This window comes from Emys orbicularis, chromosome 6 (assembly GCF_028017835.1).
Source record: "Emys orbicularis isolate rEmyOrb1 chromosome 6, rEmyOrb1.hap1, whole genome shotgun sequence".
Lineage (NCBI taxonomy): Eukaryota > Metazoa > Chordata > Testudines > Emydidae > Emys > Emys orbicularis.
Genome location: NC_088688.1, coordinates 15177389 through 15204883, shown reverse-complemented (window position 1 = coordinate 15204883; position 27495 = coordinate 15177389). Strand labels below are relative to the sequence as shown.

The following is a 27495-nucleotide window of genomic DNA, read 5'->3' as shown; positions in this document are numbered from 1 at the left end:
TATGAATTCTGATGGCCCAAATAGCCAGTTTCTGTCCCTCTGTCCTTGAGTCAGGTGGCAGTCTCATTGTTTTTAGGAGTGACAGCTGCTGCATTCCACAATCCATCAAAGTTCTACTGGTGGAGTAAGCAGGGAAACACTATGAGTTTCATTGGATGTATCCCCAAATTCCTACTAACACGCCTGCTAAAGAATCTATGGGAGTTCGCTTGCCACAGCAAGAGTTTAAGCTAAGACGTGCTGTGTCTGTTCCAGCTCAGCAAAGATCCAGATGTTGCAGAGGGAATGTTTCCCAAGTCTTGTTGCTGTAAGGTGCAGACTACCCCTCTACAGAGCCACTTTTTATGGGTAGGGTAACGGGGCTCATCTCACTGAAGAGCCTGCTGCGAAGGTACAGTCAACTGGCATACCCAAAGACCAAGGCAGGCAATCTCCTGGCCAAAGAACAGGGCAAGTGGAGAGGGAGCCCAGCCCTCAAATTTGTTCTCTTATTCAAGGTGAGAAGGGCGAAACCCTGGTGGCTGATGTAGTCCCAAGCCCTGTGGACCAAACAACTGGGTACTGTTCATGAACTCCTCACTAACTGATCTCATTACAGTTTGTTTGCAATGTTTGCCACCGTGTCAGTCCCAGGATATTAGAGAGCCAAGGTGGGAGAGGTAGTATCTTTTATTGGACTTTTATCTTCTGTTGGTGAGAGGGACAACAAAAGTTGGTCCAATAAAAGATACTAGCTCACCCACCTTATCTCTCATTAGGGTTTGCACAGCTCTGTTCTTCCATGCTAACAGCAGCAAAAACTAGTTGTTGTCAGCAAGGTAGCAGACGTGACTTGCATACACACAGAGAGCAGATTTGTGGAGTAATAAAGGACCATAGTAATTCTTTTACCAAAACTGCCCTTTAAAAATCAGCAGCAGTAGGGGACAGCATCCTATGAACCGCTTCCCTCATGCCATAGACATAACATCTCTAGGATAGGGGACACGTGGACTCTTAACTCACTTAGCGTGAGTGGATATAGAGAAATTCCATCCATAGTGAAGCAAAACAGAAGGTCCAAATTGTTCCCATGCATTAATACAATGTGAAAAGAGCCTTTCTGTTTCCAGTGAAACCTTCACGTAGAGTGAGGCTATTGTGTCAATAAAAAATAGCTTCCCTATAAGCTTCCACTATATAAACCACTAAGTATGGGGAGATACAATGGAGAGCAATTCACTTGTAAGAGTGACCCAGTCACCAACTCAAGACCCTCCTGTACTCTGCTACTCACAAATGATGCAGTCACCCAAATACAGATACGTTTAAATGCCCTCCACCCTAAGCTAATGCATATTCTCCCTGTCTGTGTCTCTCTCTCTGGTTTACTCTCTCACCCAAAGTCTCTTTTCCACTATGTATTACAGTTGCAGAGGCTTTGCTGTCATTACACTTCTATATTTTTCTTCTGAATAAAAATTAATTCGATTTCCTACATTTTAGTGGGGGGCTGCTTATCTCAGAGCACGATGCTCTGTTTGCTGAGCCTCTAGTTCAGAAGGGAGTATGTCAGTCATAGTGTACATTTTCCAGTTCACAAAGATTACAGAGCCAAAGGTCTGCAGACTGAATAGGGATGTTAGTCAGCATGTCCTGAACTTAAGACAGATAAGGGTCCACTTCCTAGGCTGCCCTGATCAGAAAGTTAACAGTTGGTGACAGTAAGTCTGTCTCTGTTCTTAAGTAATTGTTATCATTTTGTAATATTTACAGGTCTGGCTCCCTCAGATTAAAATGTAGAAAATCAAAAAGAACTTCTTCCTTCAGAAACATACACCACTGCTTTCTCCTAGACACGTTTTTTTTTTTTTAAGGGGGAGGATGTTGCAGGCTTGGCACGCCATGCAGGCGACATACTTAGGGGGTGGGGGTGGGGGAAGAGGATATCAGTTCTGTCTTCATCTCTGTGGGCTACTACTATGTAAAAGTAAAACTATAAAATGAGTTGCACGGAGCCCTGTGATGCAGAAGTAAATCTGCTATAAAAGTCAGCAATAAAAAGACAAATGTTCAACTTGGCTCTGGCATGGTGGGGTGGGGACAGAGATTGTATTTCTCCACTCAGTGCGTGAAACCAAGATTAGTGGGGGTTTGGGACCTGGATGGAGTGACATCAGGGATAGTTGCCCAAAGCAACGTCGTTTGGCTGATTGAACCTTGTGGATACTGTCATAGCTTTACACCAACTTCCAGTGAAAGCACATCTGGGACCTCGTCACTAGAAAACTATGCAAACTGAATCACTGTGCTCCTCCTCTTGCCACCCTCTAGGACTTGGGAACATTACAACTTTTACACAGCTAAAAAGAAAAAATTGCAAAAGTCTGTTTTAACCTCCTAGACTTTTATTTTTCGGGAAGCTCATCTACTGAGTCCCTGGAGTTTGATGTCCACTTTATTCCCTGCCTCTGTGGGTGAAACAGGAAGCCTCCATAACTAAATCCTGGGATAATGGGGAAGTCTCAGAAAAAAATCATAGGACTGGAAGGGACCTCGGGGAGGTCATCTAGTCCAGTCCCCTGCACTCAGGGCAGGACTAATATTATCTAGACCATCCCTGACTGTTTATCTAATATGTTTGTCTAACATGCTCTTAAAAATCTCCAATGATGGAGATTCCACAACCTCCCTAGGCAGTTTATTCCTGTGGTTAACCACCCTGACAGTTAGGAAGTTTTTCCTACTGTCTAACCCAAACCTCCCTTGCTGCAATTTAAATGGTAACTTTCAAAAGAAAACTCCTTAACTGTGTTATCTAAAGTGTAGTTTGTACTCCCAACTCCCTTTACCCCTTCCATTTCGTTACGGGCACCAATCAGAAATAGGGGAAAGAAACACCAGAGGTTTCACAGGTGACCGGTGACTCTTCTTGGTAATAAACAAAAAATGCACAATTTAATAGGAGGGCAACAAAAATTTCCTCTTTTTTCCTCCCTAGAGAAAACTACTGCAGCCATAACAGTACCCAGAAAAAGAATTTGAAAACACAATAATGCTCCAAATTGTCATGTTTGTAAATAATGCTCTAATAATGAGCCAGATCAGAATTTGCATTCCTACCTCCCGGCACATCTGAAGCACGTATCAGGAGCAGTAATGCATGCCCTGTTCTGGCTTATTGCTTAAACATAAAATGTTGGTCATGTTCTTGAAGCTTAATTGTTTCTTTTGTTGCTATGGAATGTAATAAACAAGCAGTATGATTATTTTATATTGCTGATCAGAACTCCCTGGTTCAGTCCCAGTCTGAATTTTATTTGCGCAGTTGGTGGATTACAGTATCTGGGAGGGGGAAGAGAGAGGAGGGTCGGTCAGCTTGTAATGAGGGCTTTTATCTGACTTGTAGTAGAACATCACTCTTGTTATGGGGGAGCACTCGATTAGGGGCTTGTCTGTTAACATGGGTGGAGCAAGTTTAGAAGATGGTATCTCTAGCACAAAATATGTCCACAGTAAACAACATTCCTTCTGTTTTATACCATTCATCTTTCAAAATCAAAATAGCAGTGAAAGCGTCATCACTTTGCTGTTGTGGCTTTGAAGATACAAGTACAGTAGCTCTCTTTATATGAAGTTTATTTCCTATATTTTCACTAACGTGTGGATGGCTATAAAATTTATGTACAGGACATTGCAGTACATCCTCTTCTCTGAATGAATAACTAAATATAATGAGTGAATTCATTATTCAGCTGTTTCTGGCTCTCAGAACCTTGTTGTCTGTGTTTTACATTTAGAGACCCCTTTAAAACTTTTTGCGATTATTTTTCTAGACAGTTTAATTTTTCATAGGTAAGATTTGTAACAAATCTGCTTAACAAGAGATAAAAGCATGTGATTAACTTTTGAGAAGATAATTGGCACGTTACTGTCTCTGACAAGACAATTGGAATATCTTTGTCATTGTTTGTAATATTGCATATTTTATGAGAGGTACAGAGTGAAGACATGGCTGTAATTTTATCCATGGTACTCTACTGATATAGCCCAGAGTGCATAGTTCTGTATATTGCTGGTGCCATTCTGTGCACATGTCCTCCAAGAACAGTATCCCCTGCTGAGGCATATAGAATAGCTGTCTAGATTTTTTCCAGAATGCACTGATACACAAGTGTGGCTGGTGTAAGTGCAGATGCAGAGACACAGTTGAGACGTGGGTGTGTTGTGGAAAGCTGCTGTGGAGACACGATTCAGTTCTGTTTCCAGGCCAGATGAGTTTCATGCGCTCATTGCCAAAACATGTCTGCATTTGTAGTCTAGACAGAGTTTAATTGGATGGTGCTTCCTTCACCGTCCATTGGGGCCGTTCCTAGATCAGCAAGAGAGACTGCTGCAGGGAGACCCAGGGCAGTGCTCATTTTCCAAAAAACCCAAGGGGGCTATGTCCTAACACCCAGCGATTAGGAGGACAGACCCAGAAACTGAGCTCAGTAGTAGTAACCACGCAAAGATTAAAACATTAAACTTGGGACAAAGTGAAAGCACTCCCACAAGACTTGCTTTAACCCTTTCCTTTGTGGTGTCAGTTGCAACCTTCAAAGAGCATTTACCTGTTTATAAACTGTCATAATTTGAACTTCAAAGTTCATGTTGTTGTACAAGGCTTGGACTGGATTAGCTTTTTCTTCCTATGTACTAATAGGTAATTTGTTTGGGCCACTCCCTTTATTGACCAAGAGTGTAGTCTGAGGGTGATATGTTGTGCCTCCCGCCCCCCCCCCCTTTCTCTCCAGATGCTTCCACACCTCCTGCTGGCCTGGGGAGGGAGAGATCACATTTCTGTTGCAGCTTTGTGCCTTTTTAAATTGTCGTTAAAGGAGAAAGATGTTCACTTGCTTTAATAGCCATAAAATTGTGTCAGAAATCTACCTTAATTTACACTCGATGCTCAAGTCCCTTAGGATTGAATGTGGTATCAATGTTGCAATATTGTCCCAGCCCATTTTTTCATCTGTTATATTGGACATTTGTTGCATGTTAGCATTGCACTTTGTCTGTCTATCTTAGGTATTTATATGGCTCCCATCATCATACTGGATCTAAGTGCCTCATAATCTTTAATGCAATTATCCTCACAACACTCGTCTGAGGTAGGAAAGTCCTCTTGTCTCCATATTACAGATTGGAACGGAGACAGACACACACTAAGTAACTTCCCCAAGGTTACACAGGAAGTTTGCTGTGAAACTGGGAATTGAAACCAGGAATCTTGAGTCCCAAGGAAGCCCCTAAATGTGTAAATCTGTGTTGTGTATTCTGCACTCATTCGCCAAGTCAAATTCCCATTAATGTCAATGCAAGCTCCAAACACAGAATACACAATAGAAAATCTACTGTGTGAGGAGTCAAAAGAAGATTTTTGCCCTGAGTTATATAGGTAAGTTCTTGGACCCCGGTCATCGAGTGGTGGGATTGAACCAGGGACCTCTGGCACTTAGTGCATGAGCCTCTACCACATGAGCTAAAAGCCATATGGCTGGTAGCTAAGGCTGTAGAGCAGACTCATTTTATCTCTCTCTCTCAGTGGTCTCAGTGCCACTAGATGGGACAGAACACCACACCCAGGAGGTATGTGGGTTACACACAGCAATTTTTTTTATTTCCTGTCTCTGGCAGTGTGATCTAGTTGCAATCTGAATTCAGAACAAATCCCGTTGGTATTCCAGGTCTAGACATTTGAGGGTTTTTTCCCCTCTTTACCCAGCCAGCTTTGTGCACTTGGGATTCGTGATTTCCTTAAGTCGATTTCTTTGTTTTGAGTTTAGATGTAACATATTTGAAAGGGAGCAGGTTTTAAACATGACCTGTTTACAAAAGCCAGAGATGAAAGACTTAGAAATCACTTTTTTTTTTAAAGATACAAGATTAATTTTGAACCATGTAAAATCACAGTAATTTCTAGCCTGTATTATGTTATTTGGCTTCCATTTTAATTCCTATTAGACAACCCTACACCTTGATCAGGGCTGGTCTTAAAACACATTTGTACTCAGAACAGTAAAGTTATGAAAGTACTCTACGTCCTGTGTATTCTGCAGAACACACAGGTCCTCTGGTTATACAGTAAACTGCATGGAATTCACTTAATGTAACTAGAACACGTTAAAACACTTGAAGGATGGGACTGACTTAAGGTGAAATCCTGGCCTTATAACTTCAATAGGGCCAGGGTTTCACTCTTAGAGCAGGTCTACACTTAAAACACTGCAGCAGATGAAGACACTACTGCGCCAACAGGAGAGCTTCTCCCCTCGGCGTAGTTAATCCACTCACGTCACTTGCAGATTTAAACTAGTGTAAATGGTGTCGTCTCTGTAACTTGAAGAGTTTAAATCATGATTTGAGGACTTCAGTAACTCAGCCAGAGGTTATGGGTCTATTACAGGAGTGGGCGAGTGAGGTTCTGTGGCCTGCAACGTGCAGGAGGTCAGACTAGATTATCGTGATGGTCTCTTCTGACCTTAAAGTCTGCGAGTCTGAGTCTGAGATGCGGTAGCTATGTTGACGGAAGAACGGGCAAGTCTGAAGGCCTGATTCTATAGCCTTACGCAGGCACAGCTCTTCCTGACTTTAGTCTGGGTTGTGTCTGAATAAGATTTGCAGAGTTTGTAAACCAGGAGCCATATTTTTGTACTCCTGATCAAGTTACAAATATCAACATCTTGTCTGTATATTTGACAGTAAATCTATAGTTGCTTATGTGATATAAAACAGTTCAAATTTATAATCAGAATAGTTTCTCCAAACACACTGCTTTTTCATTGTTGTGAAAAGCTTTACCCAGCATTCTACAGCTGTGTGAGTTTTGAATGAAGAGCAAGAAGTTTGAGCTGTAAACTCGTTTACCTTTTCCTTAACACTGACAAAAATAGCATTTACTCATTACAAAATGTGCGTTCTCTGCAAATCCCTAGTTAGGAAGCAATATATGTCCATTTCATGTCAATAAAGGTTATCTCTGTTAGTCCAATAGGCTCATCTCCATTTGTGCGGTAGGAAAGCTGACGATTTGCAGTGATATATTATAATGCCAGTGAGAAACAGGTCTAGGGATTATTCTGTTTTTCAGTTTTTAATTTCCCAAATTCAAAAACATCCAAAGGATTTTACTTATCTGTCTGAGTAGTCTAACAGTTATTGTGCCTAATGATATCACAAATGCTCCAGCAGAGTCAGAAGCTGGAACCATTTTATATAATTTTGTCGGTAGTTTGCGTGCTTGTTTATTCAGTGGGTTTAAAAAATCCCCTGACTTATTTCCCAGGGTTTCAGTCTTGAAAACTTTTCTCAGCACTCTTATATGCTGTCATGAAGCTATTCATTATCACCACCACTGTATTCTCCCCATTACAGGATAAAGATTACACGTGTATCTTCAGGAAAACCTATTATGGACCCAAAGAGATCTTGCAATGGCTGACAATATTTTTCTTCCTCTTTGTGGCTGTGGTTCTTCTTTTACAATCCACTGATTTCCATTCTTCGGGTATTTACACCTCTCTTTCAGGCTTATCATCTTCTAACATGTCAACCTTATTCCTACTGTAGCTGCTTCTTCAACATTTAGCTCAGAGGTGGGCAAACTACGGCCGGGCCACATCCAGCCCACGGGACTGTCCTGCCTGGCCCTTGAGCTCTCGGCTGGGGAGGCTAGCCCCCGGCCCCTCCCCTGCTGTTTCCCCTACCCCACAGCCTCAGCTCGCCATGCCGCCAGCGCTGTGGGTGGCAGCGCTGCAAGCTCCTGCCGGGCAGCACGGTGGCATGGCTCTCTCCAGCCGGGCAGCGCGGCTGCCAGATATGCTGCTCTGAGCAGCATGGTATGGGGGCGGGGAGCGGGAGGGCTGGATAAGGGGCAGGGAGTCCCAGGGGGCAGTCAGGGGACAGGGAGCAGGGGGTGGTTGGATGGGGCGGAGGTTCGGGGGAGGGAGGGGGACGGTCAGGGGACAGGGAGCGGTTGGATAGGCGTGGGAGTCCCGGGGGGCCTGTCAGGGGGCGGGGGTGTGGATAGGGGTTGGGGCAGTAGGGCTAGGGAGCAGGGGGAGTTGGATAGGTGGTGGGGTCCCGGGGGGGCGGTTAGGGGCGGGGGGTCCCAGGAGGGGGCGGTCAGGGGACAGGGAGCGGGGGGGGGTTGGATGGGTTGGAGGTTCTGAGGGGGGTAGTCAGGGGGCAGGAAATGGGAGGGGGCAGATAGGAGGTGGGGGCCAGGCTGTTTGGGGAGGCACAGCCTTCCCTACCCGCCCCTCCATACAGTTTGGGAACCCGATGTTGCCCTCAGACAAAAAGTTTACTCACCCATGACTTAGCTGAACAGTTGGCCGTAGCAATCATTCGTCATTTGGTATATTCCTGTGCAGCTGCAGGAAGGATCGTATCAGTGACCTAAACTTATTGAAACATTTTGTCTCTTCAGATTGTAAATTCTTCAGGGCAGGGAGTGTTGTACCTGGATTTGTAAAGGGCTGTGTAAATTTACATGTTTTATTAGAACTAATAGTAAATATGTGGCATAATTACAGTCACTTCACTTAAGATGAGCATGGGTTACCTGGACAATTGACTTACCCCACAAAAATACCATTTTCCCAAACTGATTTTCTATACAGTCCATGCTATTGTTCAAACTGTATAAAATATTTAACCCAGGCATACGTTTTCCAAGCCTTCCCTTTTTTCACTCTTCAGTTTCCCTTTGTTCCTCATTCTCTAGACAAACTTCCCACTTGCAGCTTCCCTCCCTCCGTGATCATCCCCACCCAGCCCACACACAGAGATCCTTGCATAAAATCTACAAATCTTGCTTTGCCTAGTACATTTCCTGTGGCTTCCTCTGTCTCTCGCAACAGTTTTTCATAGTTGGTATCTATTCTGTAAATCTGAAAAAAATATTCTGAGGAAGACGTGGTGCACACCACATAGACACTTAACTGAACCACGTCAGATAGACTCTCTGTCAGCAGCAAAAAGAGAAGTGATGCAAATATTGCTGATGGAACCAAAGAGAGAGGAACAGGATGGCCTCCCCACTTTCAGGGATATAGTCTGGTATCCTAAAACAGCAGATGAGAAATGTCCTTCCAGAAATTATGGAAAACCAGACACCTCCTAAGCACATAGTCTTCTTATTCATCCCAGGGAATGGGTGCAAAGTACAGCTGTTGCATCACTTTGACTGGTCAGCTATTAGTTTGGCACAAATTGAGACTGTTGGGATAAAGTCTTGGAAAAGACCTCTTAGGTTTTTCTGAGCTGTTTAGCTGGTGGTCTTGTGCAGATGAAATCTTTAACACCTTGTATATTGGCATATTTGTGGGGGACTGACATGCTATAAGAATAGATAAGCCTCTATTTCGTTCCAGTACATTAATTAGCCTTGTAAGGATAAATTTTCATTGTGATGCATATAACATTAGCAGTAAGGCTTCACTATCATGCTGAATCTTTAGCTAATTCTTTTTGCTAGCTTTGATGAACTGCTAATGCAGAGTCTGATCACACAGCTGCTCCCCACACAGATCTCCTATTAGCAGAGGCAATATCAAGCCCGTAATTTGACAGTATGCCACAGGGCTGCTAAATGAAACTAAGGGTACAATTTTCAAAAGCACCTATGTCCCATATTCAAACTGATTTAAAAGTTTCAGTCTCCCTGAAAGTCAACCGGAGTTTGGCTACTAAGTGCCTAAGTCTCTTTTTAAAATGGGACTTAAGTCATTTAGGTGCTTTTGAAAACATTAACCTAGGAGCCTTGCAGTTTCTCTCTAGAAACAATATACATATACAATATTTGAGAAAAGGAAGGGTCTCCAATGTCATGTAGGTAACCCCATACTTTGATACTCTGCCTTTCCCCTATTACTGCCCCAGTCCATTTGACTGGGCCAGCTTTTCATCCAAAGCAATACCTAGGCTACTATGAGACCACTTATACTAATCTATTCAGTCTTAGACCAGTTCCATCTGCCATTGCCATTATGTTTTGTTTCTTAATGGAGATCATCCACTGACATGACATTGAGTCCTAAATCATAACTTTTATTTTTTTTTTAAATGTACTGAGGAGGTATTGAATTTTAAATGGCATTAGCCCCTCTGGAGCTATGCCGGGGTAGTCGGCTACTCGTGATGCTATCTTTCTCATCTTTAGGTGCAGGGGAAAAATGTCGTTGAACTTTTGTGGTAGCAAAGTTATTGCAGTTTATACATCTACATCTGTTCATTGGACTTCCTGTGGTTTTTCATCGAGTCGTATGATAGCTCAGACAGTCTGTAACTCCTGGTCTGTCTAGTTATACCGCTGCTCCAACCACTAAATCTGACTTCTGCTTTTTCTAGCAGAAGAAAGCAAGATAGGCCACTGTGGTAGGTTGATTCATCTGAGCTGATAATCTTGCTGTCTGCATTGAAGGCTGCAGTTGAAATCCTAGCATTACCTCGGCCTTTAAAATTCAAAGCAACTGAATGTCTTTATGATTGTTTCGGTTTTAAACTAGCTTGGGTTTATTGGATTGTCTTTGCTTAATGAGGTAGTGGCTACCTACAAATGCATAGAATGCACAGACCTGTTTAGGTCAGGACAGTAAGTTCAAAGACTAATAGCAAAGGGGCAGGTGAATAATAATTTGTGTGTGTGTTCTACATGCTTTCTCTTAGTCGAAGGGTGTAGCTGTTAGCCAGCAGAGAGAAAGCACAAGTGAATAGAGCTCAGGAGAAAGAACGAGGTACTGGTTTGTCCCTGGACAAGATTTTCAAAAGTTATTAGTGATTTTGAATGCATCCATTTTTGGGGGCACAAATTGAAGTGTCCTAAACTCAGCACCTGATTTTCAGAAAGCACTGAGCATCCACCCTCTGGAAATCAGGGCCCTTTGAAGTAATTCATCTTGGGTATCCAGAAATTGAACCATGCAAAATCAATAGCCATTTTTTAAAAATCTTGGCCTCCATGTTTGTTTTTCCAGTATTCAGCCAGATTAAACAGAACACAGAAGAAAATAGTTTCCCAGATAGTCTGAATAGCAGTATGTGGAATTTTGTTGACTGTCGTACAAATCTCTGTATGTGTCTGTTGTTACGCTAGCGAATTTGTGTTTCTCATGAGTGTTCTAAAACACTTGTAACATGAGGTAGTTTTACAGCTCTCCTGGAATGCTGGTTTAGTACTGTCTCTCATATCTATACTCCACTTGTCAAAGGCCCCAGTTCATCCATTTGGAAGTAGTACATGTAAAAATAAATTGCACACGGTTGCATTTAAACATGATTTGACTGTACTTTGAACTACAGTATGTCAAAATTGTTAAAAATTTATATCAACTGTCTGACCTTTTAGGGGATACTTAATCCCTGCTGTCATTTTAAACTGTTCTTAAATCAATCTAGTGAGTCAGGAGCAGCTTGTGTAAGAGAAGTCTTTACCTTAATAATCATAAATGTTCGATAAACACCCCCGACTCTTTTAAATAGAGCAATACAGGATTATTTTTCTTCCTTAAATATAAATATAAAAAGGTGCTAGAATGGTAAATCTGGAGATTGGAGACCTTTGTTATCCACAGAACTAGGACAGCGTGGACAGTCCCCACACTGGCCCTCCAGCATGCCTCAGGATTGAACTGGAGGGGCCTCCATTAGGAACAAGATGGCTCAGTCTCCACACACGTTCAGTTCTTGGCCTCTTTGTTGAAACTGTCACAAAGGGTGTCAGTTATGATAGCTTTCTGTGCACGACGTGGATACCTTTTCACATTAGGCCACCAATTAGTTTGACACAGTCCACTAAACTGCCATGGATAATTATACTTCCCTTACAGAGGCTGGATTTGAATTAGTGAGCTAGAAGTGAAAAGCTCCATATCTCATCATCAACCCAGTGAGCCATGCAGTGTCCACTGCTTAGGTATTTAATCAAAGTCTGGTCATATCTGTCATTACTTGTACTCATTTTATGAAGACATAACGAAAATTGCATGCCATAACTGCAAACCGTAGAGACACTGACATAAAACATAGATATCTAAAAATCTCATTATTGACATCTAAATTTTCAAGCCAAACCTGAAAGGTTTTCAAGAAAAAAGTTCAGCATGACAGTGAGACAAATTTGATTGCAATGGGTTATAATTCTAATCCTTAAATTGATTATTTAATTGTTACAGTCGATGACAGCACTGATCAGTTTGAAGAAAGTGTTGATGAGAAAATCAACACAACTATTGGCAGAAAAATTTAACACCATCAGGAATATTCTACACTTCCCTTTCAACTGAGAGAAAGTGGTATAGGGAGAGCTGAACATCTCAGGCATTGTTGTTGATATTTCTTAAGCCATGACTTGTGGGGGAGAATATATTTATATAGTTTTGTTTACCTCAGTAGCAGCATTTATAATATTTTCTGTTTTTATCCTTTCATTCCAAAGGATCCTAAACCACTTTAATAACATACATACTCAACACTGAAGCCCAACCACCTCTGGCATGGCAGATGGCAGCTATTTAAGGACTTGTCTATACTAGGAAATTTAATCATGCTTTAAATATGAGTTTTAAGCATTGAATTAGCTGGTGCAAAACTGAACATGATTTGGCTTTGTCTACACTGACCACAAAGTCAGGAAATAATTAGGGTGTGTGATCACTGCCTAATCAGAGTGTCATGGCCTGCGACTAGAGATGACTTGGCCGCGTCTGGTTGGTCACACTCCACCTCGGCCAGTGTCCATGCAGTGTCCATGCATTGGGTGTGTGAGTGCTGCTTAATTAGAGTCCCAGACACCTTGTCTACCTGGGAGCTCTTCTGATCTTCCAGCTGTTCAACCAACCCATTCATCCCACAAGCATTCCAGGAGGGAGTGGGAGGGAGTAAGCCACTTCACAGGTATTCAGAGAGGGAGAGGAGACAAAAGAGGGGGAGAGTGTAACAGACCTTTTGAGCATACAGGCTATACATAGCATACAGATCACTGGTGCTCCTACAACATCCATCACAGAGGAAGAAACAAAGCAGCCCTTCCCAGAGACCTTTGGCAGAGGATTGCAAAGTACCTCCATGAAAGTTTCCTTGAGATCTCTATGGAGGATTCACGGAACATTCCAGTGCACATAAACTAACTGCTCTGCGTGGCTCCCTCTGCCTAACTCTAGAGGGGAATGAAAAGCAGATCGCAACTCCACCTCTCTTGGTTGTTTCACTACCTCTTCTACCACAAGTAAAAAAGAGCAAATCAACGGATGTGTTCGGCTGCTTTGGGGCTTCCATCCCTGTAATTTCAAAGCAAACTGCATACTTACCAGAGGTTCCTTTCCCTGCATCAGGCTCACCCATGCTCAACTGTTGGGCCTGGCTGGACTGCAGTGGGGTCAAAAACATGTCCTGGCTCATTGCGCAGCTGGATTTCCTGGTCATGTGTCTCCCATGCTCCTCCTCCTCTTCCACCTCCTCCTCATCGCTGTTCACAGCGGGGGCCTGAGACTTGGGCTCTTCCAAAGTATCCATGGCACTTTGCAGTGGTGGTGCGGTCTCCACCAAGGATGGCATGCAGCTCTTTGTAAAAGCAGCAAGTTCGTGGCTCCTCACCAGATCAATTGTTGGCCTCCGTGGCCTTCTGGTACATCTGCCACAGCTCCTTGGCTTTCACAGGGCCCTGCTGCTGGTCCCTGTTGTAGCCCTTCTCCTGCATCCCCCAAGCAATCTGCTCATAGATGTCCACGATTATATGGCTGAATCAGAGCTGTGCCTGCACAGCCTCTTCTCCCCACAGGCATAGGAGATCCGATATGTCTTGTCTACTCCAGGCAGCAGCACATCTGGAGCACGTAGCCGACATGGTCAGCTGGGCGGTTGCACTGAACAGTGGAGAGAGCTGCTAGGTGCGCTTGCCAAGCTGGGCAACCAGGAAAAGGAATTCCAAAAATGCACGGAGTTGTAACGAGGAGGAGCAGCTTCCTGTGTACCTGACCCCTGCGCAGCGGAGTTCACAACAATACCAGAGTGGTCAGTTTGGGACATTATAGGACAGCTCCTGCAGGCCAGTAATAGTCAACATATGTAACACAGTGTCTACCCTGACGCTACGTCGACCTAATTACATCAACCCTGACTCTACACACTCGAGGAGGTGGTGTTATTAAGTCGGTGCAGCAGGGCACTTACATCGGTGTGAGTGAAATTTAAGTGTAGAAACATTCACAGCTAGGTTGACGTAAGCTGCCTTGCGTTGACCTAACCATGTAGCGTAGACCAGGCCTTAGTCTCTCTGTGGCTCGATTCCCCATCTGCAAAATGGGGATAATACTGTCCAGCTAACACGGGTATTGGGGAGAAAAATATGCCAGAGACTGTGGGGCACTCAGCTACTCAGTAATGGGGGCCGTATAAGTACCGAAGATAGCTCTGTCTTAGGCCTTATCTCTACTAGGAACAGAACCAAACTAGTTAGAACTGTAGCTCTCTCCATCCTGATCCCAGTGTCAGCAGAGCCATAGTGTGCCAGTCTAGAAGAGGGTGTCAGCACATTCTGACAAAGAGCAGCGCACAGCGAGTTGTGATTGGCATTGCTTTGAATATACTAAACCTGACACATTAGACAAGCCCAAGGGCATGGCTCTGAGTGGAGCTACGGGAGGGCTGTTCGCTTTTCTGTCCGTCTACAAAATGTTCCTAATACAACACGCTTCAAGCCCGAGGCCAGACTAATTTGTGACTTGTTGGAATCACAGTATCGGATGGCACTGCTTGCATCAAACTCCTATATTACATTCACAGTGATGACAACACAGGGAAATATCTGAAATAATAATTTCCATGTTTTTGTTGCTCCCTAGAGCACAAATAAACAAGATGAATAAATGTAAATAAACCCGAAAGCCAAGTGGCCAAGAGAACTCCATTCAATAGAGAGAAATTCCGATGGGAAGAGACTGTTGGACCAACATAAGGAAGCACTGACAGTCTGAGCTAGAGAAAGGTGATAAGGTATCCCTTCATTATTAATGGGCAAAGAGGCTTCTAAGCCATTGTCATACTTGTTCTAATCATGTTGCACCATGGCAGTTTATTCTTAGCCTTAGCCACATCCTTATAAATAATGAAATGGGCCATGTTTTATCTTACCCCAATGATTACTGTAATGTGGCTTTTATCTGCATCCCTGCCAGGCTGTTGACACAGGCAACATTTAGAAGCAGATAAAATGAATGAATTGCACCATATAAAAATAGGGTCAGCTCTTCCAAAAAAAAAAGTGCTTATTGATAGTCAACTAATAGCTGCCTTGTTAGGAACTGTATATGCTGGCTTTCTGGTGGGCTGACTTCCTGTGCTGTACATTACACGATAGGAGAGAAGAGATACTGGAGACTGGGCACAGGCTAACTGAGGACAGGCTGCATGGCACATCCATGCTATGTTAATTCTGGAAAGTGTTTTACCTGCAGATGGTACAGCAGAGCACCAGACATTGTGGAAATGATTGCATGCAGTGTAGTTGTAGCTATGTGGTCCCAGGATATCAGAGAGACAAGGTGGGTGAGGTAATATCTTATACTGGACCAACTTCTTTGGTGAGAGAAACAAGCTTTCGAGCCACACACAGCTCTTCAAGTCTAGGAAAGGTAGTCTGAGCATCACAGCTAAATGCAAGATGGTAACAGGCCGCTCTACCTTGAATGGCCCCTTAGAATATGTCCTAACTACTTATGCTAAATAATCTGTTCCAACTTGCGTTTACTGTGACTCTGAGTACCTTTCCCAGACCTGAAGAAGAGCTGTGTGTGGCTCAAAAGCTTTCTCTCACCAGCAGAAGTTAGTCCAATAACAGATATTACCTCACCTACCTTGTCTCTCTAATTGTGGAAATGTTACAGTTTGGCCAGTAATTTGGGGGAGGAGGAGTTAACTGTGTGTAAGGATAACAAGGTAATAAGGCACTCAGATGGGAATAGTGTGAGAACTTAGATTATAGAATGGAATACATATTTAATGCATTTCATCTGAAGGCCTCAAATGGCTTTACAAACAATTTAATTAAGCCTCACAGCAGCCCTGTGAGATGGATTAGTACTAGTCTCTCTTTAAAGATGGGGAAACTGAGGCACGGGAAATTAATGACTTGCCCAAAGCCGTAAAGTGAGTTAGTGGCAAAGCTAGGAATAATGTCCAGGAGTCCAGGCACCCAGCCCCTCTAATCTAATCCCACTTCTTTCCTCAGCCCACACTTCCTGGAAGGAGAGAGCTAGCTTCTGTACTGGAGACATCTGTGTATAGAACAATCTTTAAAAATTGGAGAAATAAGTCAGTTTATCATAACATTCCTGAAAACAAATCATAAAATGTCATACACATTCCTAGGGCCTGTCCAAATGAGTCTCTTCCAAAGGAGCTATGGACCGTAATAGCATAATTCATTTTTATATTGACTGAAATAGCCAGGTCTCCATGTGCATGGACAGCAGTGTTGACGTGGGGCTTCTGTATCTTACAGTTTTCCTTTTCACAACTTTTCGTGTTTATAAGGTTCCATCTGCTTAGCATTAGTTAATGGCCCATCTCGTGTGTGACTCCTGGAGATCTACTGAAGCAACCAGAGCGAGGTGCGTAACCAACAGCAAAGGGCTGAATACAGCACGTGTCAATGTAGCATACGTTGCTGGTCTCTTTATCCTCCTTGTTAAATGTATTTTCCTTTCAGGTCTGATGGTTCAGTTCCCTTAGAGCTCTTTTTATCACCACACCTTACTTGAGCTCTTATGCAGTCTACAGGTTTACAAATTGATGCAAACCCTCACTCAACAGACTTTTGTTTCTTATTGCAGAAATTCCCAGAACTGAAGTTTAAGTATGTGGAGGAGGAGCAGCCTGAAGAGTTCTTCATCCCCTATGTCTGGTCCCTCGTGTACAATTCTGCTGTGGCCCTGTACTGGAACCCACAGGACATCCAGCTTTTTACTATGGACTCTGGCTGAGGGAGAAGCAGCTAAACAGCAGAGCCAGCTCTGCTCTGTCTTATCACAGGCAAAGAAACTCGAAACTGCGTGTGAATACGTGACCCCTCCCAGCGTGCGTCCTCTAAACCTGAAGCTTAGTGAGAATGACGCTTGCTACTATTGTACAGAGCGACTTTGATATTTTGGTCCCAGACTGCAGCAGACACACTGGAAGCAGATTGTGGTGTGGGAGAGAAACTGACACGCTTGGTTGCAAACTTTTATTTCTATTTCGTAAAACCTAGAGCTTATCCAGTGAAAATGAGGCCTTAGACGTGCAGTGTGATGTTACCACCACCAAGAAAACTGATAGCTTTTAAAACTAAAACGGGGAAAAGAGAAAATAGAGGGTGTACGTTGATTTGGAAGTGGCATTTATATTTTTATTACCTTTGACTTCTTTGAGTCCAAGTCTTTGAACACTATCATTTTCTACAATGGACTGTTCATCTCACCAGTACCATATCTCCTCTCATGGCCATTTATTTTGGTGACGTTGTAATGTCTACAATCTCTAAAATATCCATATTAATGCCATCTGAGTGAGCTAGGCTGCATTTTAATCAAATGATGTTTCCAGACAGAGAAGATACTGTGGTGTGGGGGGGAGGGTTTTCAACTGGGAGACTTTTCTTTTGAAGAGCTATCAAAACACTTTTGATGGTTAATACTCTTTATGGGGCTTGAATCACTAGCTTCCAAAGGAAAGTCCCTCACAGACTCACATTATGGTACTTCTGTACAAAAGCTTTTCCTGGAAATTGACCACATAAACAAATCTCCAGAGCAAAGTGTTTAAGTTTGTAAAAGTAGAGCTATGCCACATAAAAAGTTTGTGCGCTTTCAGCAGTGTCTGATGGGAATCCCTGATGAAGCTTTATGTTAAAAATCCCCTTTTTGCTGCTAAAGGGATTATAGCAGAGGTGTGGATTTAGCACAGTGTGGAACGCTTCAAAATGAATGTTTTAAAGTATTCTTTCCTGGTGTACCTAGCGTAATGAAAATAATTAAAATACTCTCTCTGCAGGTAGAAAACCAAAGGAAATAGGTTGACATTATTTTAACAGAATGTCTTTTTTCCCCCCCTGCATATCAAGGATCTGTTTGTCTCTGGGACAAGCTCCTGACAGTGTTCACTTCCACATGCTCACAGAAACTCCTGCTACACCTTGGGCTGTTTTGTGGAAGTCTCTGTCACTAAATCAAGTGTACTGCATGCCAACATATAAAGATAAGAGAGTTCATTCTTACACATATATGGCAAATCCCGCAATTCACTGCCTGACCCAGCATGTTCTGTTTACAGACTCGGAGGATAGTGTACATTCGCTTTCCTCTGAGTGGCTTTAAACAGAGTTTCCTGTGCTCGTTTTTCTTTTGCTGAAGAAGCTGGCATTGTCCTTTTTTTTTTTTTTTTTTTTACCTGCTTGTTTGGAAGCAATGTCCTTGTGGACAAATGGAACTGCTGGGTTTTCAAAAAACTCCTTTCCCTATTTAATTAAAACTGTAAGTACAAAGAGCCGTGCATAGCATAGGCATTCCTAGCGCTTTCGAGTAGCGGTAGTTTTGGGAAGAGGCAACATGAAGACAGGAGCTGCGACTCTTTTGAGTGTAAAATATGGGAAACAATTGAACTGTAACTGAAGATAGGGGTATGTTTGTGCTACATTTTGGGGTGGTTTGGTTTTTTACCTCTCTGAACAAAAGTCAAAGGGGAATGAAGGCTTTTGTGTTTGTTGTAGTGATTTGTAATTTTACCTTTAAATAAAGGACTAGAGTGTTTGTGAGCCAGGAGAGGTGCACTGCCCTTAGAATGGTCATTCTAACAGTGCACTTTGAAACTGTGGATTCTGAGACTAACTGGATGGTTCAGTTCTTCAAGTGACTTAACCACACTGAGAGTCTGGTCTTGCCAAGTAAAGCGCATCCTCCACCCCCACTGATTTCAGGGTAGCTGGGGACATCCAGGACTTCCCGGTTATTGGCTGGTGTGTCAACTTTGAGAGAATCTGATTTTCTTTAAAAGAACTTTGTATAAGCACAGGGGTGCATAAAGCAGCAATCGGATATAGGTCAAACAAGACACTGAGTCGATGAAGGAGTCATGTAATAATTTCAGTTTGTCCTCCTAATGACATTGCACTAACGTAAACGAGAAGCGTGCTGGTTCCAATGCCATACTTTTCTTGTGCAGTTAATTAAAATGCAATGTGTATGGAGCCAGCAGGTTTGTAACAGCGGGAGCCAGAATCCAAAGTTGAAGCAGTAGAGCAAGCCAAGTTTATACTGAAATCCGTCCTGGTATGATTGATTCTTTCAAGTTTCCGAGCATTATACAGGTATAGAAATGTCTTGGAGTCTGCAGTCTGGTGCGTTCACAAATACTCTATTTTCCTTCAGATCTGTAAAGTACCACCTGAGGGATCCTTTTCATTATTTTTGTGTGAAAGATTTATTATGTAGTAATAAAAAAACTAAACACAGACTGTTGTTCTATTTGTTTTGCATAGTAATTACTTACTGCACATAACACTTGGCCCCAGAGGGTTTGGATTTTCTTTTTAGACTTAACATGCATGCGGTTTTATAACGTTATCAGTGGTTTCCAATACAGAGAACTAGAGTTAATGTTACTAAATAGGAGATCATTTAAATCCTGCATTTAATATGAGGAATTAAATTGCGGTTATTCATTCCTATTGCTCCTGGACACACAATTTCAATAGATGACCTCTCCCCTCCTTGCTGTCATCTTACCAGAATCTCAAGCCATATCTACACTACAGAGTTAAGTTGACTTAAGTTTTGTCAACAATCATAAGTTGCATTAATAACATCAGTGGAGCATGTCCATACAACACTCCTTGTGTCGGCTGAGCACGTCCACAGTCATTGCTCTTGCATCGACAGAGAGCGTTGCATTGTGGGTAGCTATCTCACTGTGTGACTGGTCACCCTTTGCCGCTGGGAGTTCTGGGAACGGTGGGGTCGCCACCAAGGATGGCGTGCTGCTCCTTATAGAAGTGGCATGTCTTCGGTGCTGCATCAGAGTGACAGTTGGCCTCCGTTGCCTTCTGGTACGCCTGCCTCAGCTCCTTGACTTTAGCATGCCACTGCTGCATGTCCCTTTCATGCCCATTCGCCTGCATGCCACTAGCAATCAGCCCATAGGTAGGGAAAGTCCTACGGCTGGTGTGAAGCTGCGACTGGCCAAATCACTGCACAGCATCCTCTCCCCATATAGCTATGCTGTTGCTGGACAGGTACTTTTCATATACTGTATCAGGTTTATATGGTTTTATTGCAAATGAATTCTTTCAAGTATCCATGCTTAAAAGTGGAAGGCACTGTAACCACCCACACACTGTACATTCACTTGTAAGCACTCAGCTAAATGAAAATGTCATTATCAGTGAATCGCTCCAAGTCACAAATCAAATACACTCCAGAATAGCCAAGCTGGGACAATTTGAATGAAAGATTTAAAGAGAGAGAGAGATTTTAAATGCTGCTGAAACACTGCATTAATCCTTCATCATCACTTTAAAAACTGCCTTAAAATTAATCCAGAATGAACAAGACTTGGCAAGGCTGATGAAATGTTCAGCTGTACATGAAGTTTTCACCGAACGGCTTGGCAAACTCAATGGCAGACTTCAATCTTTCTTAAGTTAATATTTGTGCTGTTGAAAGGTGCCAGATTTGACAGCACTGGGGAAAATGGGAGCCCTCTATTTCAGTGGTTTTCAAACTTTTTTTCTGGTGACCCAGTTGAAGAAAATTGTTGATGCCTGCGCCCCAACGGAGCTGGGGATGAGGGGTTTGGGAGGGGCTTAGGCCTGGGGAAGAGGGCTGAGGTGCGGGAGTGAGGGCTGCAGGGTGAGGCCAGGAATGAGGGGTTCAGGCTGGGGCAGGAGGTTGGGGTGCAGGAAGAGGTCAGGGCTCTGGGCTTGGGGTGCAGGCTCTGGGGTGGGGCCAGGGATGAGGGGTTTGGGGTGAAGGGGGCTCTGGGTTTAGGGGGGCTCAGGTTGGGGCAGCAGGTTGGGGTGTGGGAGGGGGTCAAGGCTCTGGGGTGGAGCCAGGGATGAGGGACTTGGGGTGCAGGAGGGGCTCCAGGTTGGGGGGGCTCTGGGCAGGGGGTTGGGGTGCAGGAGGGGGTCAGGACTCTGGGCTGGGGGTGCAGGCTCTGGAGTGGGGCTGGAGATGAGGGGTTTGGTGGTGCAGGAGGGGCTCCAGGTTTGAGGGGGGGCTCAGAGCTGGGGCAGGGAATTGGGGTGTGGGGTTGGGTCCCGCCTGTCCTGGCACCACGGACTGCGCTGCGCCCCGGAAGCGGCCAGCAGCAGGTCCGGCTCTTAGGCGGAAGCACGCAAGCAGCTCCGCGCGGCTCTCACCCGCAGGCACATGTGTATGACACTTTATGATTTGTTTTCAGGAATGTTATGATAAACTCCAATTGGATATTTCTCCAATTTTTAAAGATTGTTCTATACACAGATGTCTCCAGTACAGAAGGAACCAGCCAGTGGGAATGCGGAGCCGGTGCTCGGGGTGGGGGCAGCATACAGAGCCCTGTGCCCCCCCCCCCCCCCGGAGCCGGACCTGCTGCTGGCCACTTTCAGGGCGCAGCGCAGTGTCGGAACAGGTAGGAACTAGCCTGCCTTAGCCGGGCAGCACTGCTGATGGAACTTTTAACGGCCCAGTCGGCGGTGCTGACCAGAGCTGCCGCGACCCACTGCCTTACATCTGGGTCACGACCCACAGTTTGAAAACGGCTGTTCTGTTTAGTCAGAGAGCAGCTTCAGACTGGGCAACAGCAGAACAAGATGGACTACACGCTTCGAATATTCAAGTGTGATTGTCTAACCCCCTCCAGGACTCTGTGAAATGCTCGTGGTCCCCACTGCTAGGCTATAGCTCCACCCTAGAAAGATCTCCACTGGCAATGAGAGGATAGTTCCATCTCCTATCCATGCCCAGTAATTTCTTGGCTTATTTAATGCTACTTGCCAGCAAGGCTGCTACTGATCTATGATGAGGATGCTGATCTGCTTTCACCTGGACCAAGACCACAACTTGTGGTACCAAAGAGTAGTCAGACCATTTTTTCATTCACTACCAACCTGGTCTGGATTCAAACTGTGACCTAAGCATAGCAAATGATCTTACCAGTTAGTGCTTTTCATCCCAAAGTGTTTTACCAAGCAATGTACAAACTGGGGGGTCGCTTCATCCTGGACTGAACATCAGAACAGTGAAGAGTGCCGTGGAACCTTCAACCAGCACAAGAGGGCAGGACCTTACTTTTATATTCATCTGAAAGCTCCGATCTCCTACTCCCCAGCTTTTACACTACATACATATGAAGGTTTTAATTTTAAAAATCAGTCACCTAAGAGCTGACTGTGGAAGTGGCACTTGAACATTTATATACTTAAGAGACTCTCAATACCAGGGGCTGTTTACACATTCTTCAGTACTGTAATATTCTAGGCCACTTAGCATGCTAGGTGCTCTTCATCACTGTATTAAACATGCCCATTCATTATTTTTGCAAAACTTGTAAACACCTTGGCAGCAGGAGTTTAATTTGTATTCCCCCCTCCCCCCATTGCAAAAACATCCATTATGCTCCATCCCCTCAGCAGGAGTGGACAGGAGAGCAGCACCACATCCACATCCCCTAACATCCACCTCTGAACAGAGAATTCTTTCCTGGGTGCTGGCTGGTGAGTCTTGCCCACATGCTCAGGGTTTAACTGATTGCCATATTTGGGGTCGGGAAGGAATTTTCCTCCAGGGCAGATTGGCAGAGGCCCTGGAGGTTTTTCGCCTTCCTCTGCAGCGTGGGGCACGGGGCACTTGCTGGAGGATTCTCTGCACCTTGAGGTCTTTAAACCACGATTTGAGGACTTCAATAACTCAGGCATAGGTTAGGGGTTTGTTACAGGAGTGGGTGGGTGAGATTCTGTGGTCTGCATTGTGCAGGAGGTCAGACTAGATGATCCTAATGGTCCCTTCTGACCTTAAAGTCTATGAGTCTAACCTTTTAAATTTTAAAGAAGACTGGAGGGAGAGAAATGAAGCCACGCTGAGGAAATGCAGGGAAGGAAACAACTTACCTTGGTATTTGTGTCGCCCATGCTTAATGTTATCAGTTTCTGTAGTCCTCTGCTACTATGCAGGGTAATTGCAAATTTAAGTAGATTTACTAAGCGTGCAGGTTGCTGCTTATTTTTTATTTATATGTGTTATACAAGCAAGGCCGGCTCCAGGCACCAGCTTAACAAGCAGGTGCTTGGGGCGGCCAAGGGAGAGGGGCGGCACCTGCGGCAATTCGGGGGCGGCAGGTCCCTCACTCCCTCTAGGAGCGAAGGATCTGCCGCTGAACTGCCGCCGCCGATCGCGGCTTTTTTTTTTTTTTTTTTTTTTTTGCTTGGGGCGGCAGAAATGCTGGAGCCGGCCCTGTATACAAGCATTTAGAGGCCTCAACAGGCCTTGTCATATACACAGTGAATACCATTTAAGTAGGGTGGGAGAAAGGAAGGATTTTCTCTCCTTTATAGATGGGGAAATTGAGGCACAGAGCAACTAATTGGTTTGCTCAACGTCAAAGAGAGAAGCCTGTTTCACAGCCAGGAATTTAATCCAGATCTCCAAAGTCCTTAACTGCAAGATCACCCTTCATTTTATTAACACATTGACTTGCCCAACAGCTTTAAGGAGGAACAGGGGTTTTGTCTATGTACTGTAACTATTTTGGTTTTATAGAATCATAGCAATGTAGGGCTGGAAAGAATCTTGAGAGGTAGTTTAGTCCAGCCCCCTGCACTGAGGCAGGACCAAGTAAATCCTATACCCTCTCTCTCTCACACACACACACACTCACACACTCACACACACACACACACACATATTTTCCCTCTTATACAGGTGAAGTTCTGTCTGAAAAAAAGCTTCTCTTTGCCTCAATTGTTTGTTTAAAGAATAATCAGCCCACCAAGATGGGAGATGAACCTGTTCCCTAAACAAGACCAGAATAAATTCTCATGGAAGCCGTCTAGTCTGTTCTCCATGCACACGCTCAGACCCTGCTTGCTGTAGCACTCTGAGCTACTAGCCTGGGGAAGAGCCTAGGTGCCAGGAAATCCGGGGAGACCGGCTCCTTGGCTACGTTGTGGTTCCTGGGGTGAAGTGCCTTCAGCACGTTAGAAGTTCAGATTGCACTAGAAAACCATCGACCCACAGGTCTGCGGAGGAACCTCACCCGAAGGGCTTCCCTAATTTGCCACATGAACAGCAGGACCAGTTCAAATGGTGCTACCAAACCTGCAGCCATAGGCCATTGGGCCCCAAGCCAACAGGGATAGGTTGAAAGGCTAGCCTGACATTTCCTGTCAGGGCCGGCTCCAGGCACCAGCCCACCAAGCTGGTGCTTGGGGGCGGCGCGGCGCTCCGGCCCGAGAGCGGGGCCGCGACTGGGCTCGCCGCCCTCCCCCGGCACTCTGGCCGCCGGGGAGAGCGGAGTCCCGGCCGGGCTCGCCGCCCTCCCCCTGGCGCAGCCTCTGGCCGCCGCGGAGAGCGGAGCCCCGCTGGGCTCGCCGCCCTCCCCCTGGCGCTCTGGCCGCCGGGGAGATCGGAGCCCCGGCGGGGCTCGCCGCCCTCCCCCCTGGCACAGCCTCTGGCCGCCGGGGAGAGTGGAGCCCTGCGGGGCTCTCCGCCCTCCCCCCGGCACAGCCTCTGGCCGCCGGGGCTCCGCTCTCCCCGGCGGGGCTCGCCGCCCTCCCCTGGGGGGGGGGGGGGGGGGGGGGCGGCGGGAGGCTTTTTTGCCTGGGGCGGCAAAAAAGCCAGAGCTGGCCCTCTTTCCTGTTCATGCATCAGTGCTGTGTAGTGTGGTGTAGGAGCTCTGAGCTGCGGATACATTCAGCCCCCTGGCGAGTCAGGATGTCTCCCGCTTTATCTTAGCCCCACCTGGCATGTTGTAGATTTCCCCCTTCTCCTGTTCAGCAGGGAACCTCCATCCATTATTCCCCTGTCATCCGCCCCCAATGTACACTGGCGCGGTAGTTCTCAACCTTTTCGTGCTGCAGCCCCCTTTTTCATATCAGGGCCCTGACCCTCTCCCCTTCATTGGTATGGAAAGGCAGGACAATCCTGAACCCTTGACGCCTCTTTGTGGCTGCGGGGCTGAGAACATCTGCACTAGTGTCAAGCAAGCTTGTTTAGGGCCGACGAGAGGGGGGGAAGCCAGTACAAATTACTGGGGCCCGGCGGTCCGGAAGGGGGCCCAGGACCCGGTTTCCCCCCCCCTCTCGTCGCCTTACCGGGGCCCGGCGGTCCGGAAGGGAGCCCGGGGCCCGGTTCCCCCCCCCCCCTCGTTGGCCCTATTTAGCTGGTCCGTCCTTGCTGGGGGGCCCAAACAATTTTATTCACCGGGGCCCGAACCCACTCTCGGCGGCCCTGAGCTTGTGTCTATACTGTCTAGGCTGGAATTAAGATCTACGGCGTTTATTCCGGGCACTTGAAGCAGTAAAGGAGGTAGCAGAGTGAGCAGCATGTGAGGGAGCTGTTCCTGTTCGTACTCACAGTGCACGTGCCTGGGAAGCAAAGTAGGTGGCTGAGGCTGCTGTTGGAAAATACGCCCAGCAATTACACCTTTTCTCTTTGAATTTCCCTGGATCCATTTATGAATTTATTTTAATTCAAACCATATCTATTTTCTAGATCGTTCTGAATTATCTAGCTCTTCGAGCTCTTGCTCATGTCCATTCCAGTGTAGGGGTGTGCTCGCCTAGTGTCCCTCTCCTCCTCTGTTCTGGGCCTGAAACGTTTGCTGTCTGGTCACCCTAGACATGAGCAACACGTGGGAAGTAACCAGTTTTTTAGTGCGCTGAGTGTGCTTCCAATGCTTCCATAGAACAGGGGAGGAGCGTGCGGCAGGAGAGGGCCGCTGTGTGCGTCACTTTCTCCGTGACGGAAACGACTGCCTCCATAGGCAACCAGCTAAAGGGAAAGACACGTGACCTCCCCACACGTCTCCTCCCTGCCCCGCCCCCAGCCCAGGGCCCCAGTCCCACATTACCTGAGAGGGGGTGGGGCTCTATACTCCCCGTGCCGGCTGCCCCCCTCCCGCAACCCGGCACAGTCATGCAGCCACGCCCGGGCGGGGAGTGGGACACACTCCTGGTCACTGCTCTGACTGTGCGGCTAAGCCAGCTGCCTGGGAGAGAGCCGGGCTGGGGAGGGGTGGCAGCCTGCTCCCTGCCCAGGCTCGGCTTCTGGGGGCTGACTCTGTGCATGCCGGAGGGAGCTACAACCGTGAGCAGAGCAACCCAGACGTCAAGAATTGTGGGAGGTGCTGCTATCAGTAAGAAATTTTCCAGTCTAGTACCCTGGGATGCCTGGCAGCTCTCTCCAAATCTCTGACAGTACAGGGGCATGGGAACCAGGCTGCCAGCCCCCCCCCCCCCATCACTGCCCCTGGAATCCCTAGTTCTCCCCAGCATTACGGGGTTCTTGGAAGAATTAATGTACCTCCCCTTCCACCCAGGTGAATCTTCCCTAGCCTTCCCCGTCCTGCTTCTGGCCGTCCCATTCCCCAGCCATAGCTCCCTGCCCTTCTAGAGGGTTGCTGGGATGGATGGTGGCTGGTACCACCTCACCCCCCACACACATCTGTGAGCCTAATATTAGCTCCAAATGAACAAAATAGAAGTTGACATCAAAAAGAGCCTTCTAGGCAGCATAAGGAGCTGGAGTGTCTCTAGGGAACAGCACCCAGTGAGGCCAAGTTTTGAGAATTCAGAGTCCATAATGGATCACCTCGATCATTTCCCAAGCCACTGGAAATTGAAGATAGTTCACAGACTCACTAGAAAGAGACTTTTCCTTCATGAGCAGCAAAGTCTTGGTTTTGGCCTGTGACTTCCAATGTTATGTGCAGGCCCAAACCAAAACCCTGGATCCAAACTGTGGGGAATGGTGTATGCAGACGCTACCAGTCTGGGCAGTCTGTGGGGCTTGGAAATGCTGCTCATTCTATAGGAGGAAAGCCCCACCCCTGGAATCCTTCCTGGTTTCCACTGGGTATTCCTGCCAGAGGGAGTGATCTGAGCCCTGCCCGGCCACTTGGCCCATCTGTGGCATTACAGACGACTGTGCAATGTGGTGGTGACATAGCTAAAAAGTTGTTAATTTACAAGGATAAACAGAGCTGCAATGGTGGAGCCTTAGCAGTCTGCTTTCCTAGAGGGGCTGCCTGCCCTATAGGGTGAGTAATATTGAATTCCTATGAGAGAGACACTCCCTTCTTGCGGGTGAGAATGTAGCTTATGGGGTTACAGCAGCGAACCCCTTCATGCTTATCAATGTGATTGCCTCGTGGATTGTTCCTGCTCCTGTAATATCATCTAAAAGTCAGCTAGTGAGCAAGCATCCCAATAAGGGGAGAATTATGTGGAATTCTGAACAGGCA

General features: G+C 45.8%; 1 protein-coding gene across 3 annotated transcripts in view; it reads left to right on the top strand.

Annotated features, from left to right (window-relative positions):
- Positions 1-17089, top strand: part of DYM (dymeclin) — a 348564-nt gene extending 331475 nt beyond the window's left edge. For all 3 annotated transcript variants that reach the window (XM_065405941.1, XM_065405940.1, XM_065405937.1), the window contains one exon: positions 16854-17089. In XM_065405941.1, coding sequence (XP_065262013.1) covers positions 16854-17003 — 150 coding nt within the window. In that variant the 3' untranslated portion in view covers positions 17004-17089. The remainder of the gene's footprint in view (positions 1-16853) is intronic.
- The last annotated feature ends 10406 nt before the right edge of the window (positions 17090-27495 follow it).